Source organism: Sceloporus undulatus, chromosome 6, assembly GCF_019175285.1.
Source record: "Sceloporus undulatus isolate JIND9_A2432 ecotype Alabama chromosome 6, SceUnd_v1.1, whole genome shotgun sequence".
Lineage (NCBI taxonomy): Eukaryota > Metazoa > Chordata > Lepidosauria > Squamata > Phrynosomatidae > Sceloporus > Sceloporus undulatus.
Window position 1 is genome coordinate 100,806,886 of NC_056527.1, and position 16,469 is coordinate 100,823,354.

Consider the following 16,469-nt stretch of genomic DNA (forward strand, 5'->3'; position numbering starts at 1 on the left):
TGCGAGGAACACAAGAAAGTGAATGAGCTGCAGCTCTCGGACGTCTGAAAACTGGAGCAGCACAAAAGTGGACACAGAAGTAAAATTTTTCATGTTGTCTTTAGCTCTTCCAAACTACCTGTAGAATGAAGAAGATGAGAAGTCTTCAATAATATTTTTTATTATTTATTTTTTTATTTTGCTAACATATTTTGAGATGACCCCCTGTTATTTAACAATAAATGCTGCCTCCCTCCTCTTTTTCTGAAATCATTTGGAGACAAACAATTACAATTAATTGTTTCTTCAACGATTTTATGACAGGAGCTCATGAATATTCATATTTATATCCATACCCTAGTCTTACAACCAAGAAACATACAGAAAACTAAAGAAAAAAATTAAAAACAGAATACATATTCATAATATAACATAGCATCAGTTGATGTTAGCTGGAATCCTGTTAGTTAATCCCAGTTAGAGGAGACCCATTCAATGAATTGTTGAATCATAAATCAACACATAGAGAAATCCCACAGATTCAAGTTTAGGTAGGGCTAGCAATAGAATTCAGGCCAATATTTATTATTAAGGAATAAAGACCTTGGAATCTAAAACCAAAGGTAACACTGGTCCAGGCACGAGTCGCAAGGAAAATGAGATCACTATGGACAGAGAAGAAATACAGTCACCCCTCCTTTCTCATGGACTTGGGATCTGCGTTATTGAATATGCGCAGAGGGGTGACTTCCATTATCATCAATACGCGCAAGGTTCCGTTTTCGCGGGGTGGGGTCTGTAACTGTACCCCAGCGAAAACAGAGTCAACTGTATATACATAATCCGAAACATCAACCATAAAACTCTACTAGAAACATAATCTAATATAAGCATTCTTAACCCATTAAGATTCTGGGATCAGGTTATATTTCTGAAATCCAAGTGAGGAGGTATGGTCAAGATTCTACATCAGCTACTTTGGGTTTGTCCACATGGGTCAAATGGCCCAGTTTCCCCTCGACCTAATGGCATCTTGCTTAGACAATGTAGGCCAAAAACCCCATGGTGAGATCAGCCCAATCCCACCAGTACAGACATGGATCCATAAGATCTAGTCTAATCCTGGGTAAAGAGCTTTTACTCTGAGGTAAAACAGCACTGATTTTCCACAGAGTTTCTTTGACACAGCAAAACCATAGAGAAAATAAAAATTGATTTCTGCAGAGAAATGGTACACACTCTGATGAAAATTGCAAATGAGAATGTAATCCAGAGACTACCTTGTTTACAATTCCTGTAGTTTATATTACACATAGACACTTAACAATCAGTTCCAAAATGTTACATTTTTACATCTATAAATTAAGCATTCACTATACATTCCCAGGCTGTTCCAGAGACATCTTCTTTGCTCTAGGCCATTATCAGAGAAGATAGTAGTTTGTGATTCAATCAACAGGAAAGTTAGAATGATTTCCTCATTCACACAAATCCTAAAGACAATTCTTCCAAAAAATGTGTGTGTTTGGGGGGGGGGGTGCACTGTCATCATGACCCTTATCAGAATTTGACATTTCCAATAGTTTCTGTAGTCAAGATTAAATGCATATAGCAAGTGCATGGAGAGCAGATTGCAACTGCCACTACTATTCCTGATATCTGAAGTTGTTTAGAACAGGAACACGCATGCATACAGTGGCATACACAGAAATTCAATCCAGTCAGTAACCTCTTACATCAGAATGTCTCACTGCAAATGGAACTAGAAATAGAGAATCTAGGTATATACCAGACCACACTTGTTTAGGCAGGCTTGTCTCTTTGACATATTCATGGAGACATACTTAATGGCTGCCCATTAAACATGCATACTATAGATATTTAGGGGCTGAAGAATGCCTTCTGACTTCCCATACAGCAAAATGTCTCTTCAAAGGTAAACAGTTCAATTTAGGAGTATAATGACTAGATCGAGAGAAGTAATTGTATCACTGTATTCTGCTTTGGTCAAACTTCACCTGGAATATTGTCTCCAGTTCTGGGCACCACAATTCAAAAAGGATCTTGCCAAGTTGGAGCATGTCCAGAAGAGTGTAACCAAAATGTTGAAGGATCTAGAGACCATGTTCTATTAAGAGTGACTTAGGAAGCTGAGTATGTTTAGACTGGAGAAGAGAAGTTTAAGGGATGATATGATAACCATGTTTAAATATATAATTATTAAATAAATATTTGCTGCTTCAGAGACTAGGACACAAGCCATTAGCTCCAAGCTAAGGAAAAGAAATTCCACCTAAATATTAGGAAGAACTTCCTGTCAGTAAAAGCTGTTCAATTGTTGAATACACTGCCTTAGACGGTGGTGGCATATCCTTCTTTGGAGGTTTTTAAGCAGAGGCTGGATGGCCACCTGTCAGGAGTATTTTAATTGTGTATTCCTGCATGGCACTGGGGTTGGACTGGATGTCCCTTGTTGTCTCTTCCAACTCTATGATTCTATTATTCTATGAATTTATAATTCTGGAGCTTCCAAAAACTAATGACTACCATTCTTTTAATTTTTTAACAAAGAAGTAAGGGCAAGATCTTACATTGTTTTTGTACAGTGTAAATCTACACACATGCAGTTACATGGTCATTATGCTACACTTCCTTTTTACCAAACACTGGCTCTGTGCAAGTGATTTTGTATCTGCCACTGCACTTGCGATTTCATTCTGTGATGTGGAATTCACAGTCGTTGTTTCTTCAATCTTAGTCAAGAAAATGGTATACTAAAGGCTCTGTGAAATAGTTACACAGCATCCAAGGATGCACATCTACCCATGAAATGTTTACAGTTATGGAACTTCACTCATACAAGTAAGAATTTAATGGTTCTCCAGTGCCCCATTGAATACATTCTATTGCACCACAGTATAACTACATATGTAAGGAAACTTTTCCAGCTTAACTCTTGAGTAAGAGGTTTCTATTGTTCTTTTGTCAGAATGGTACAAGATACTGAACTATGGCATAAAATGAGCAAGTAGATTAGACCACAAACATCTTGCAGGTATAAACTGACTAAAATAGTTACAACTGCACTACAAAAAATGAAATACTTGCAAGTAAATTATTATTTGTAAACAGTTACTTCCAAGCTCTGTTATTCTGTAATGATTATTTCATTCAACTGAAGACCTAGTGGCAGAAAGACCTCTTAAAGCAGAATGCACTTGTGGTGGGGAGAGAGCTGACAGGGAAGGGAAAATTGACAAATAATTCTGCAATCCACCAAAATCAAAACTTACCGAAACATCCATACAAATTTCTACTGTAAAGTTCAGCTTACCCTTCAGCTTCCATGTGGACATTACGTGGCCATAGTATGAGAATCCATTTGTCATCTAATCTCTTCCTGTCATAATTACCATAAAATGTGTTGTCTTTTTGTCTACATTAGGCATTCGGAACACATTATAGTAACAATAACAGAGACCGATTCTCCAGCTGCAAATAATTGTCTCATTCTTGGGTAGGGGAGTCACTTAAAGCATTTCTGGTATCTTGGGATCTTACTCCCTTGAGTGCAACATACCTGACCAGAAAACACAACTGGGACTCTTCCATGTTCTTTGTCTCACTTCTCTAAGCTTCCTCACCCGACAATCAGCACTCACTAAGAATGTCTATGTTTAAATTATTTATACTCTCAGAGGAAAATGATTAATTTTCATCAATTTTCTCCCTGCTCTAGGAACAAGTTCAAAAACTGGATTGGTTTTTTTTTCTTTTTTTCTTTTTTCTTTTTTTTTTTTTTTTTGGTTGTTGTTTTTTTTTTGGGGGGGTTGTTTGTTTGCTTGTTTCTAGAAAGTGTTTGAAGTCATTCTCACAGGAGAGAGGTTACTCACTTTTTCCCTACCCTTCCAATACAGCCCTGTAATGAACAGGGACAAAATGAGGTACAACTGAAGATTGTTGCTTATTAACAGCTGCTGCTGCTGCTGCTGCTGCTGCTGCTGTTTTTGTTATGTATTTTCAAATCATTTCTAACTTATATCAACCCTGAGGCAAACTATCACTAGGTTTTCTTGGCACAATTTGATCAGGAGGTGGGGTTGTCATCGCCTGAAGCTGAGAGGGTGAAATTTGCCCAAGGTCACGCACTGGGGATTCAAATCCTGGTCTTCTAGAATCCTAGCCCAACACTTCAACTACTACACCATGCTGACTTTCATATATTTTGACTGTTGGCACACAATAATGACATCATCCTCTGGGACATCTGGGGGTTCTAGATAATGGCTGCATTATTGTGTATTAGTTCTCACAACACAGCCTAAAATGATCCTCATCTGCACTTTCCTCCTCCTGGACACAGCTGTATAGTGGCCAGGGGAGATCAGAGACAGCCAAGAATGCATAGTTTTGTTGGAGGGGGGGAGACAGCAGTAGACCATCCAGCTGTATTCTGAGAGTCAGACAATCCTCTGCCACCTCCCACATTACTCTTCAGTATGGCCATTTAGAAACTAAGGAAGGAGTCAGCTAATGATACATCTGACTATCTATCACAACATAGCTAGATTACTCATAGCTGACTCTTAAACTCCTGACATATCCATGTAAGAGCCAGGGGAGGACAGGGAGCACTTGACAATCATCAGGTTTCCCCCCTCCCCTCCCATCCCTAACTCAGCCATGCTAAACTCCTGTGGGACTTCATAGGGGATCATCTAGAAGGCCCAAATGGTGACCACCCCATAATGCACTGGCAACGATAATCCTCAACTATGGAAAGCGACAGGAAAATGCTATGTCAAGGCTAGAGGGTAGAAGCAATTCTCTGAGCCCATTCAAAGACTTAGAGAGATGAAAAGGAAACATTAGGAGAATCCTCATTAGGACTTCCAAACAGTCCAGAAGCCTCCTCCCTTTATTTCATTCCAATTCTGAATTTTTAAATATCTTTTGTAGCTTTTTCTAAAGAGAAGACAATCAATCAGAATTCTGTGCATGGCATATCCTCCAGGGCAGTGGCATCACTAGGGCTGGTGTCATCTGGGGAGGTAACTCATGATGTCACCCCGCCCCCCCACTGACCTCCTCCCATACTACACCATACAGAATTCTTAGTAAAGTTTTTTATACTACTTTACTCATAAATCCTAATTCTCACGTATCACTGGATGTAATGGTAATAGTTGGGACAAAGAACTAGCAAAATTAAAAATTATACCTTTAAATTACATCATACACATAGAACAAATTTGTTTACATATATATAGTTTCATGTAGTTAAAGTGAAATTTGGTAAAATGTGATGTTTTTTAAAGAAAATATGAAAAAATTAAAAATTAAAAAACAATATAAATTCGAAATTTAGTATTTTTTTAAAAAAAAAACCTGGGGCATCTCCTTTCTCCACCCATTGTGCCTCATCTCACTCACACAATCTCTCACATAAGACACCAACTTCAAAACAGAAGCAAATAGAGAGGCATCCAGTGCTTTGACTATTACTGTTAGACAGGATCAATTTGAGTTGGTAAGTACTGAGGAGGTGGACAAGCTCCTCAGTAGTATGAAAAAGATGACTTGCCCTCTCGATCCTTGCCCAACCTGGCTGGCCATCCAGTGGGGCGATATAATCAATCCAATGCTGGCAAATATAATTAACACATCCTTCAAGGAGGGCACCCTGCCTTCTTGTCTTAAAGAGGTAGCGGTTAGACTACTCTTTAAAAAGCCCTCCCTGGACCCCTTGAACCAAAATAACTATAGGTCAGTATCGTTGTTGCCATTTTTGAACAAGGTGATCGAGAGGGCGATCACCAATCAGCTACAAGCAGTATTGGAGGAAACTGAGTTTCTGGATCCATTTCAAACCAGATTCAGGATGGGATACGGAGTTGAGACTGCCATGGTCGCCTTAGTCTATGATCTCCGTCTGGGCATCGACAGGAGAAGTGTGAATCTGCTGGTGCTCTTGGACCTTTCAGCGGCCTTTGATACCATAGACCATGGTATCCTTCTGGAACGCCTGGGAAAATTGGGAATTGGAGGCACTGTTTTACAGTGGTTCCGTTCCTACCTCTCAGATGGTGGCGCTAGGAGATAGTTGCTCTTCTAAAAGAGAGCTAAAATTTGGCATCCCTCAGGGCGCCATCCTATCTCCCATGCTGTTTAACATTTACATGAAGCCACTGGGCAAGATCATCCGGAGACATGGGGCGGGATGTTACCAGTATGCTGTTGACATCCAAATATGTTTCTCTATGTCTTAAGACGGATCTCTTCCGGCAGGCCTTCCAGAACTAGTTTCCTCTCCCCGAATATGAATATGACTCGATTGTGATCCATGTCTCTCTGTCGACTCAATTTCCCCTAATTTTTAACCTATTGTATTTTACTGTTTTTGAATTCTGATTATTTTATATTGTAGTTTTTGAATTGGGATGGGGTTTGGGAAGGGATTAATTTTGAATTTTATTGTATTTTGAATGTACTTTTACTGTAACTCCCCTGGATTCCTCATGACTGGGTGGGCTATAAATAAATCTATTATCATTATTATTATTATTATTATTATTCAGTGTTTTTAAAGATTTGCAGGCAAATACTGCAGCCCATTTTTGGCCAAAATGGAGATGTTTGAGCAAAAGTGGTGTCACCACCACCCTTAGGGTGCCATTTGGTATGGTCTGACCGCCCCCCCCCCCCAAAAAAAAAAAAAATCAGGGTCTTTCTGATGCCACTACTCCAGGGGATGCTTTGTTGGACATATTTACATACACATTAGAAGGTGTATAATGATGCTATCAAGTCACAGTGTGTCCTAGTGCAGCACTCAAACTACTACACCATGTATGTGTGTGTTGTGTGTATTCAAGTAATTTCTGTCTCATGGCAACCCTAACGTGAACGTATCATGGGGTTTTTTTCCAGCAAGATTTCTTCATTTTTGGTGCTTTACAGAGTGGCCAAAAAGGGTGCTCGGCCGGCACCCGTGTTTGCTGCACGAGGGAACCATAGCGGACAAACCGTGTGGCTCTCCCGTGCAGCAAAAAGAACCTGCATAAAGCATGTTCTTCTTGATGCGCAATTGTGACGCTGCAAGGCGCCAATGGCCCACTTGCAGCATCACAACGCTGCCATTTTTACGGGGTGGAGCAAAGACGGGCCTTTGCTCCACCCCCAGTACATACTAGGGGTGAGGCCTGATTGGATGCTGCATCCTCGGCCAACCCCTAGTATGTACTGGGGGTGGAGCAAAGGCCTGTCTGTAATGGGCATTTGTTTGCCATTGCCTTCCCCTGAGGCTGAGAGCATGTACCTTGCCCAAGGTCATCCATGGTTTCATATCTGAGTGGGAATCAAACCCTGGTATCCAGAGTCAGGGTCCAATGCTCAAACCACTAACCTACTACACCATGTTGGCTTTCATTTATTTAGATTGGTGGTGCGCAACAATGACATCCTCTAGTATCACTGTCTTGTATGAGGGTAACATTATTGTATTCTCACAATCAGAACACAGCCTGCAGTAACAACAACAGCAACAAACAACATTTTATTAATATTGTTTTCTTGTTGTGGTTGTTGTTATATTTATTTATATCCTCCTTTTTCTCCAAAATTGGGACTTAAAGTGGCTCATAATTTAAAAGAACAATACAATTAATAATATAAAAAAGAAACCATAGGAATTAAGCAATTTACAGGATTAAAGAAGTTCACATTTCAATAAAAAGAATAAAACATTTCAGTAAAATTTTCAATAAAAATAAAAGAACAAAATTCAATTTAAGATATGAAAACGCTCTTAAAACATTTAGGTTAATACAGAACCCTCTAGCCTTTTCTTAAAAAAAACTTTCTGTTTTAAAAGCATGCCTGAATAAAAAGGTTTTAGCCTGTTGACTGAAGGACAACCATGAGGGAGTCTTTCTCTATGAAGGAAGTTCCAGAGTCTAGGGGCAGTCACTGAGTAGGCCCTCTCTCACCTTCCCACAAACCATGCTTGTGATGGTGGTAACACTGAGCGGAATTCAGAGCCTGGCCTGGCTTATAATAGGAAATATCATATACTAAATAGCCAGGACCTGAGCCATATAAAAAAATGTTCCTCAGCTGCAGCTTCCTCCTCCCTGGTGTGGCTATGTAGTCGTCAGAAGAGTTATCATACCCTACACCACCTTTTTCTGGATATGGAGATTCATAATCAATATCTAACCTCGAAAATGATACGTGTTTTGTGTCAAGATGACCCAAGAAAACTAGACTTGCACAAGTATTCAGGTTATACTGACTGAGAACATGACAGACCTAGATAGTACAAAAGACAAGCACCGATGCTTGGGGAGATGCAAAGAGGACATCAGGAGGATTCCCATTAAGGCTTCAAAACATTCAAGAAGCCCCCTGGCTTTTGTTCATTCCACCCCAATCTTGAGTCTAAATATTTTTTAGCTCTTTTCTAAAGACAAGAAAACCAGTCTTTCTGTGCATAACATGTCCTCAAGGGAGTAGCTGTAGGAGGGAATATTTACATACCCATTTGAAGGAAATTGATGTTGTGACATAATGCTCTCACATCACAATACTAGGCAGAAGGGTGGATCTAAGGATTTTAGTAATTCTTAATTTGACAATTCCTTGCCCACAACTTTAAAATTAAACAAGACACAAAACAAAAAGAAAAGGGGTTGACAGTAAGAGACGGGATAAAGTTCAGCATATGCTAGTTTCTCTTCTCTCCCTAGAGGCCAAAGAAAAGCCAGTTGGAATGGAAGGGGTTTTTTATCAGGTGCCAGAACCAAGGCATGATGAAGCTATGCTATTTTGATGTGAGTGAACATGATTGGTGCAATTTCTCACTTAGCCATAGAAAGGGTAGAGGAAAATGAAAAGAAAAATGATACTGAGAAAAGGATAGATGGCTCAAAAAATAGTGTGTGTTACAGAATTAATATATGTGAAATAATGGAGTGTTTATACTACAATGCTATAATTTAATGATACAATCATTCATTTGCAGTCATTATAAAATGGTTTTATTATAGAACAAATTAAAACTTTATTTTACACATAATTGTGAACTTGAACAGTTTCCACAGGGCACTCTTGATCTCTTTGTTTCTCATGCTATAGATGAATGGATTTACCATGGGAGGAATTATAGTATATACCACAGAAAAAGCTATATCTAGATGAGATGATGTACCAGTGGGAGGTTTTGCATAGGCAAAGAGACAACTGAATATCAATAAGGAGACAACAGTGAGGTGGGGAAGGCAGGTGGAGAGGGCTTTTTTCTGACCATGAACAGAGGGAATTCTAAAAACTGTGGCAAAGACGTGACTATATGTTACAGTGATAAAGATAAAGCATCCTACTGCCATACCAAAACTTATTACAAGAAATCCAACTTCCACTAGATAAATGCGAGAGCAAGAGAGTTTTAGTAACCGTGGGATGTCACAAAAAAATTGGTTGACAATATTAGAACAGAAGGTAATTGCAAAAGTGCCACCACTGTGTACCGTAGCATACAAAAGACTAGCCATGCACCCAATGGCTACCATCTGAAGACAGGCTCCCTTGTGCATAATTCTCTCATACTGAAGTGGGTTGCAAATTGCAACATAGCGATCATATGCCATTACCGTTAGCACAGCTAGATCCAATGATCCAAAGAATAAATAAAAGAAAACTTGAGCAACACACCCAGAATAAGAAATGGAAACATCATTCATGAGAGACATAGCCATGGTTTTTGGTACAATGGCTGAAATTGTTCCAAGGTCAATCATGGCCAAATTGAATAAGAAGAAGTACATAGGGGTATGCAGGCGGTGGTCAAGGGCAACTGCAATGATGATGAGAAGATTCCCTGTCACTGCCATCAGGTACATTGTGAGGAACACAAGGAAGTGAATGAACTGCAGCTCTCGGACATCTGAAAACTGGAGCAGCAGAAAAGTGGACACAGATGTAAGATTGCTCATGTTGTCTTTAGTCCTTGTAAACTACCTGTAGAATAAAGAAGATGAGAAGTCTTTAGTATTTTATTTTATTTTAAATAAATTTTGAAAGGATCCCCTGTTATTTCACGATAAATGCTGCCTCCCTCCTCTGTTTCTAAAATCATTTGGGGACAAGCAATGGCAATTAATTGTTTCTTCAAAGATGTTATGACAGAAGCTCACTAATATTAATATTAATACTCTAGTCTTGCAACCAAGAGACATACAGAGCACTAAAGAAAATAATGAAAAGAGAACACATATTCATAACATAACATAGCAATAGTCAGTCAATGTTGACTAAAATCCTGTTAGTTAATCCCAGTTAGAGGAGACCCATTCAAGGAATTGTTGAATCATAAATCCACACATAGGTATATCCCACTGACATTGAGCATGTCCAGAGGAATGTAACCAAATTGGAGAAGGGTCTTGAAACCATGTCCTATGAAGAGTGGCTTTGGAAGCTGGGTATTTTTAGTCTGGAGAAGAGAAGGTTATTGGGTGATATGATAACCATCTTTAAATATTTAAAGGGATGTGAAATTAAGGATGGAGCAAGCTTGGTTTCTGCTGCTTCAGAGATCAGGACACAGAGCAATGGCTTCAAGCTACAAGGAAATCTAATTCCACCTAAATATTAGGAAGAATATCCTGACAGAAAAATGGAATACACTGCCTCAGACAGTGGTGGCATATCCTTTTTTGGAAGTTTTCAAGCAGAAGCTGGACAGCCATCTGTCAGGAGTATTTTAACTGTGTATTCTTGCATGGCACTGGGGTTGGACTGGATGGCCCTTGTTGTCTCTATGATTCTATTATTCTATGAATTTATAATTCGGGAGTTTCCAAAAATTAACAACTAACATTCTTTTAATTTAAAAAAAGAAGTAAGGGCAAGATTTTACATTGTCCATGTACAATGTAAATCTACACACCTGCAATTCCATGGTCATTATGCTACACTTCCCTTTTGCCAAACATTGGCACTTTGCGACTGATTTTTGTATCTGTCAATGCACTTGCGATTTCATTCTGTATTGTGGAATTCATAGTAGTTGTTTCTTCAATCTCAGTCAAGAAAGTGATACACTGAAGGCTTTGGCAAATAGTTACACAGCATCCAAAGATGCACATCTACACACGAAATGTTTATAGTTATGTAACTTCACTTAAGCAAGTATGAATTTAATGATTCTCCAGAGCCCCACTGAATACATAATATTGCACCACAGTTAGAAAAGTATAACCACATGTGTAAGGGAACTTTTCCAGCTTAACTCTTGAGTAAGAGATTGTTGTTGTTCTTTTGTCAGAATGGTACAAGATACTGAACTATGGCATAAAATGAGCATAAGTAGTTAGACCACAAACATCTTGCCAGTATAAATTGATTAAAATAGTTACAACTGCACGACAAAAAAGGAAATACTTGCAAGTTTGTAAACAGTTACTTCCAAACTCTGTTATGCTGTAATGGTTGTTTTATTCAACTGAAGACCTAGATGCAGAAAGACTTCTTAAAGCAGAATGCACTTGTGGTGGGGAGAAAGGAAAGGGAAAATTGGGAAATAATTCTGCAATCCACCAAAATCAAAACCTACCGAAACATCCAAAAACAATTTGAAATAAAAATTTCTACTGTAAAGTTCATCTTACCCTTCAGCTTCCATGTGGACATTACATGACCATTGTATGAGAATCCATTCGTCATCTCATCCAAGTGCCTCCTGTCGTAATTCCCACAAGACGTGTTGCCTTTTTGTCTGCACTAGGCATTAGGAACATATTATAGTAACAATAACAGAGACCGACTCTCCAGCTGCAAATGATTGTTTCATGCTTGAGAAGGGGAGTCACTTAAAGCCTTTCTGGTTTCTTGGGATCATACTCCCTTGAGTGCAGCATAAATGATCAGAAGACACAGTTGGAACTCTTCCATGTTCTTTGTCTCACTTCTCTAAGCATCCTCAGAGAATGTCAAGGCTGGAGGAGTAGGAGCAGTTCTCTGAGCCCATTCAAAGTCTTAGAGGGATGAAAAGGAGACATTAGGAGAATCCTCATTAGAGCTTCCAAACATTCCAGAAGCCTCCTCCTTTTATTTCATTCCAATTCTGAATCTTTATATATTCTTTGTATTTCTTTTCTAAAGAGAAGAAAATCAATTAGAATTCTGTGCATGACATATCCTCCTGAGCAATGGCATCACCAGGGTTGCTGCAGTAACTCATGATGTCGCCCCCACTGACCTCCTCCCACACTACACCATACACAATCCTTAGTAATTTTTTTATACTAGTTTACTCAAAAAATCCCAATTCTCATATATCACTCAATGTAACGGTAATAGTTGTGACATAGCAAACTAGCAAAATGAAAAATACCTTTAAATTACAGTGTCATATGCACAGAATAAATGTATTTACATAAACATAGTTTCATGTAGTTAAAGTGAAAATTTGGTAAAATGTGATGTTTTAAAGAAAATGTGAAAAAAGTAAAAATTAAAATTAATTTTTAAATTATATATATATACTGGGTCTTCTCCTTTCTCCTCCCACTGGGCCTCATCTCACTCACACCATCTCTTTATTGTTTTTAAAGTTTTGTAGGCAAATACCACAGCCCATTTTGGCCAAAATGCAGATGTTTGAGCAAAAGTGGTGTCAGTCTCCCCTTTAGGGTGTCACCTGGTGCCGTCTGAAACCCACCCACCAACCACACATTGGAAGGCTTTCTGATGCCACTGCTTCAGGGGATGCTTTGTTGGGCAAATTTACATATAATAAATAAATAATAAATAAAAGTTTTATTTTTATACCGCCCTTCTTCAAATCAGGGCGGTGCACAGCAAGATTATACAATACAATATACACCAAGGCAATTACAATATACAAAAAACCATATCACAGTAAAAAGCCTAGACTTATTAAAAACATTACAAACTCATGCCAGTCTATTGTGCTGGCAGAGGAAGGGAGGGGGGAGGTGAATAAACATTTCGGGGGAGGGGGGGAATATTCAGGGGTAGGCCTGCTCAAATAAATAGGTTTTCAGCCCCTTCTTGAATTGGGGTAGGGAGGTGATTGCGCGGAGCTCTGTGGGCAGCGAGTTCCAGAGGCTGGGGGCCGAGATCGTAAATGCCCTCCTAGAGGTAGAAGAAGCTAGCCTAGCCACCGGAACTCTTAAAAGTTGCTGCCCAGATGATCTGAGAGTGCGGGGCGGATTATATGGGGAGAGGCAGTCCAGCAGATACTCTGGGCCCAAGCCATTTAGGGCAACATATGATATATGTTGTATCATGATGCTGTCATGTCAAAGTGTTGGGAAATGCTTGGAATGGGTATAAAGGCCCATTGTGCTCTGACTTCCCCCAGGTTTATCTTCACTCAGCATTGAGCCCAGTGCTATTCATCCAATGCCTTGTTGGTGGATACAAGTGGCCAAGGCAGAATATCCTCCAATATTTCACAGAGGAAAACTGGGATGTGTGTGGCAAGCAGAGAGTGTAGTCAAGATGACAGAAATTAATAATGAAGATGAACAAACAGACTACAACAGTTTGTTTCTTCCTGGGTCTACTGGGAAGGGCAAAATTCAATCCTCTCCTCTCTTTTCCCACATGCTGAGTTGAGTAAAAATTACTTTTTCACTTTGAACTTCATTTGCAGAAGCTGAAATAAGCTGAGAGCAATGGGAAAATGTAGAGGGAGAAGAGAAAAACTAGGACATTTTAAAAGCAGGTGAAAAGTGGCAAAGGATTAATCAGGACTGTTTCAGCCAAATTGGAATAGTCCAAATACTGTCTTAGAGCCATGACTGCAGATCAATAGAGTAGAGTGCAGTGGTCGACTTGAAGCTGTTAGTGTGGCAGCTGCAAAGTTCAGGTTGATGAGGAATGCAGAGCTACATGAGCAATTTCCATATATTGGCACAGACCAATAGTCTGTGGGAAACAAAGAGAGCATTAAAGGGCTACAATCCTGCTGCAAAAAGGCTAGGTGGTGGAGGAACAGGTGTGGCCTCTGGGGCTGCAATGAGCATTAACCTACTTTATCTCTATTTTATTGTGCCCTGCTGAGATGAAGTCAGCATAGCACTTATCAGAGGATCTTGTCACTCATAGCTGTACAATGTAAGATCATGGCAATGAATATTACATTACAGCCTGAAATGGACACTAAAGAAGAATTCTACAAATAAATAGTCATTGCTACAGCATTGCCTCACTGAACTATTTATCCTTGCATGGCATCAAGGATGTGCAAATTCACTGGGACAAAGGTCTGATTTCCCCGCTCCAACTCCCACCCATAGGCCACACTCCCATGACAGTGCTCTGAAATGCCTCTACCTTTCTTGAAATTCTTCCCAAAATGGCAACCAGAGGTCATGCTGCATAACATTCAGACACTATTTTGTGAAGGTCTCCAATGAATGTGGGTGCATTTGGGGACGAAGAAAGGTGTAATGGGGTTCCTGTGAGGGACTGGGGTATTTTTGTACATCGGGGTCTTTCTGCATGTTTTGGAGAGCAGAAAAGTCTCCAAAAGAATTGTCCATGTTTAAAAAAGCATTAACAGCTGTGGCTTCAGAAACTGTGATAGACTGGGGAGGGGGGTCCTTTATTGGGAAACACATGTTACATCCATGAAACACCAACAATATTTTTTTGTATCTACATGAGGTTGTTACATACACGTGTTGATATCCCGATGGGAAGTACTCCCCCCCCCCTTCTCTCTTTCATGATTTATTAGAGTATATTTGATAAATTTAATTCTAGAAAATGTTGTTTTTTCCCCTGTTTAATTATTAAATTATTATTTAATTTTAAAAAAAATTAAAGGGCTTTTCCTGTTTCAGTCTCTGCACCAGAGGAAGGAAACCTTTATGATTATTAGGAAGGTGGCCCTCTAATTTGATATCAGTTTGGGCCGTGACCAGCAGAGCTCTCTCTGGACATGTTTTTAGGGAGCCAAAGGTTCAGCATGAATTTTGGAGCAAGTTGAATGCAACAGTATTTTCACAAAGCTAATTGCGAAGATGTTTAACTTTGATTTTTGAAAAAAAGCTCCAAATCTAACAGTTTCCACAATGCAGCCTTCAGCTCTTTGTTTCTAATGCTATAGATAAACGGATTCAAGATAGGAGGGATTATGACATATATTACAGCAAAAGCTAAATCCAGATCAGAAGAAGTATTACTGGGGGGTTTTCCGTAGGCAAAGAGTGAGGTAAATATAAACACTGAGACAACCACAAGGTGGGGAAGACAAGTGGATAGGGCTTTCCTCTGTCCATGTACAGAGGGGATCCTGAGCACTGCAGCAAAGATCCGAACATATGTGATGATGATGAAGATAAAACCTCCCAGTGCTATCATACAACTTATTATAAGAAGCCCACCTTCAACTAAAAAGATTTTAGAGCAGGAGAGTTTTAATAGCTGTGGGACTTCACAGAAAAACTGACTGATTACATTAGAACAGAAAGTATTAGTAAAGGTACCACCAGTGTGTAATATGGCATAGGAAAGACCAATAATCCACACAGTGGCTACCATCTGAAGGCAAGCTCCTTTATGCATAACCCTCCCATACTGGAGTGGGTTGCAAATTGCAACATAACGATCGAGGGCCATTATAATGAGGAGAAAGAAATCTGATGATAAACAGAAGACATAACAGAAAACTTGAGCCACACATCCAGAAAAGGAAATTGACCTGTTATTTGTGAGGGAAATAGCCATTGATTTTGGTATTGTAACTGAAATTGTTCCAATGTCCATCATAGCCAAATTTAAGACAAAGAAGAACATAGGAGTGTGTAGACGGTGATCAAGGGTAACTGCAAGGATGATGAGAAGATTCCCTGTTATTCCCATCAGGTACAAGGCTAGAAATACAAAGAAATGTACAATCTGTAGCTCTCGGATATTTGAGAATTCCAGCAGCAGAAAAGTAGATATGAAAGTAAGATTGCTCATGTTATCTTTCATCCTTGTGTACTACCTATAGAAAAAGAAAAGGAGAACTCTTAACATGCAAGTATTAATTAGTATTAACTGTCAGTTAATTTAAGGCTGATACACCCAATTTAACAAAAATAGCTATCAAATTTGTCTCTGAATAATTGGGGAACAATTGTGATTGTGAGTTCATTTTTTTCTCTAAGAAGTCATAATAGTGACCCTACCTGTATATCCATATCTTTATTACTTAGGATAAATAAGTATGATTTCAATCTGAGCTCTGAAGGACTCCCCAAAACAATATTTTGCCCAAATGAAATTTGTGCTCTGAAATCTTCCTCAAATCTTCCTTTTAGCTTTGGAGACATCCACTGAAAAAACATGAATATTTTGAAATTATGTTTAGAAATTTTGACAAATTCCAGTTAACAGGGGATTCATTTCAACTCAGCCTTTTGTATCCATGCATTTTTCATCTATGGATTCAATCATCCACAGTTTGAAAA

The 16,469-nt window shown here is 39.1% G+C and overlaps 2 protein-coding genes across 2 annotated transcripts in view; both read right to left on the bottom strand.

The window, feature by feature from the left end:
- Nucleotides 1–9,977, bottom strand: part of LOC121933741 (olfactory receptor 14A16-like) — a 21,459-nt gene extending 11,482 nt beyond the window's left edge. Inside the window, exons 1-2 of the mRNA XM_042473731.1 lie at nt 9,064–9,977; nt 5,087–5,111 (exon numbers count right to left, since the gene is read on the bottom strand). Coding sequence (XP_042329665.1) covers nt 5,087–5,111; nt 9,064–9,971 — 933 coding nt within the window. The 5' untranslated portion in view covers nt 9,972–9,977. The remainder of the gene's footprint in view (nt 1–5,086; nt 5,112–9,063) is intronic.
- Nucleotides 9,978–15,039: 5,062 nt separating this feature from the next.
- On the bottom strand, nt 15,040–15,990 carry LOC121933742 (olfactory receptor 14A16-like). Its single transcript, XM_042473732.1, has one exon. The coding sequence runs from the start codon at nt 15,988–15,990 to the stop codon at nt 15,040–15,042; it is 951 nt and encodes a 316-aa protein (XP_042329666.1).
- Nucleotides 15,991–16,469: the final 479 nt, after the last annotated feature.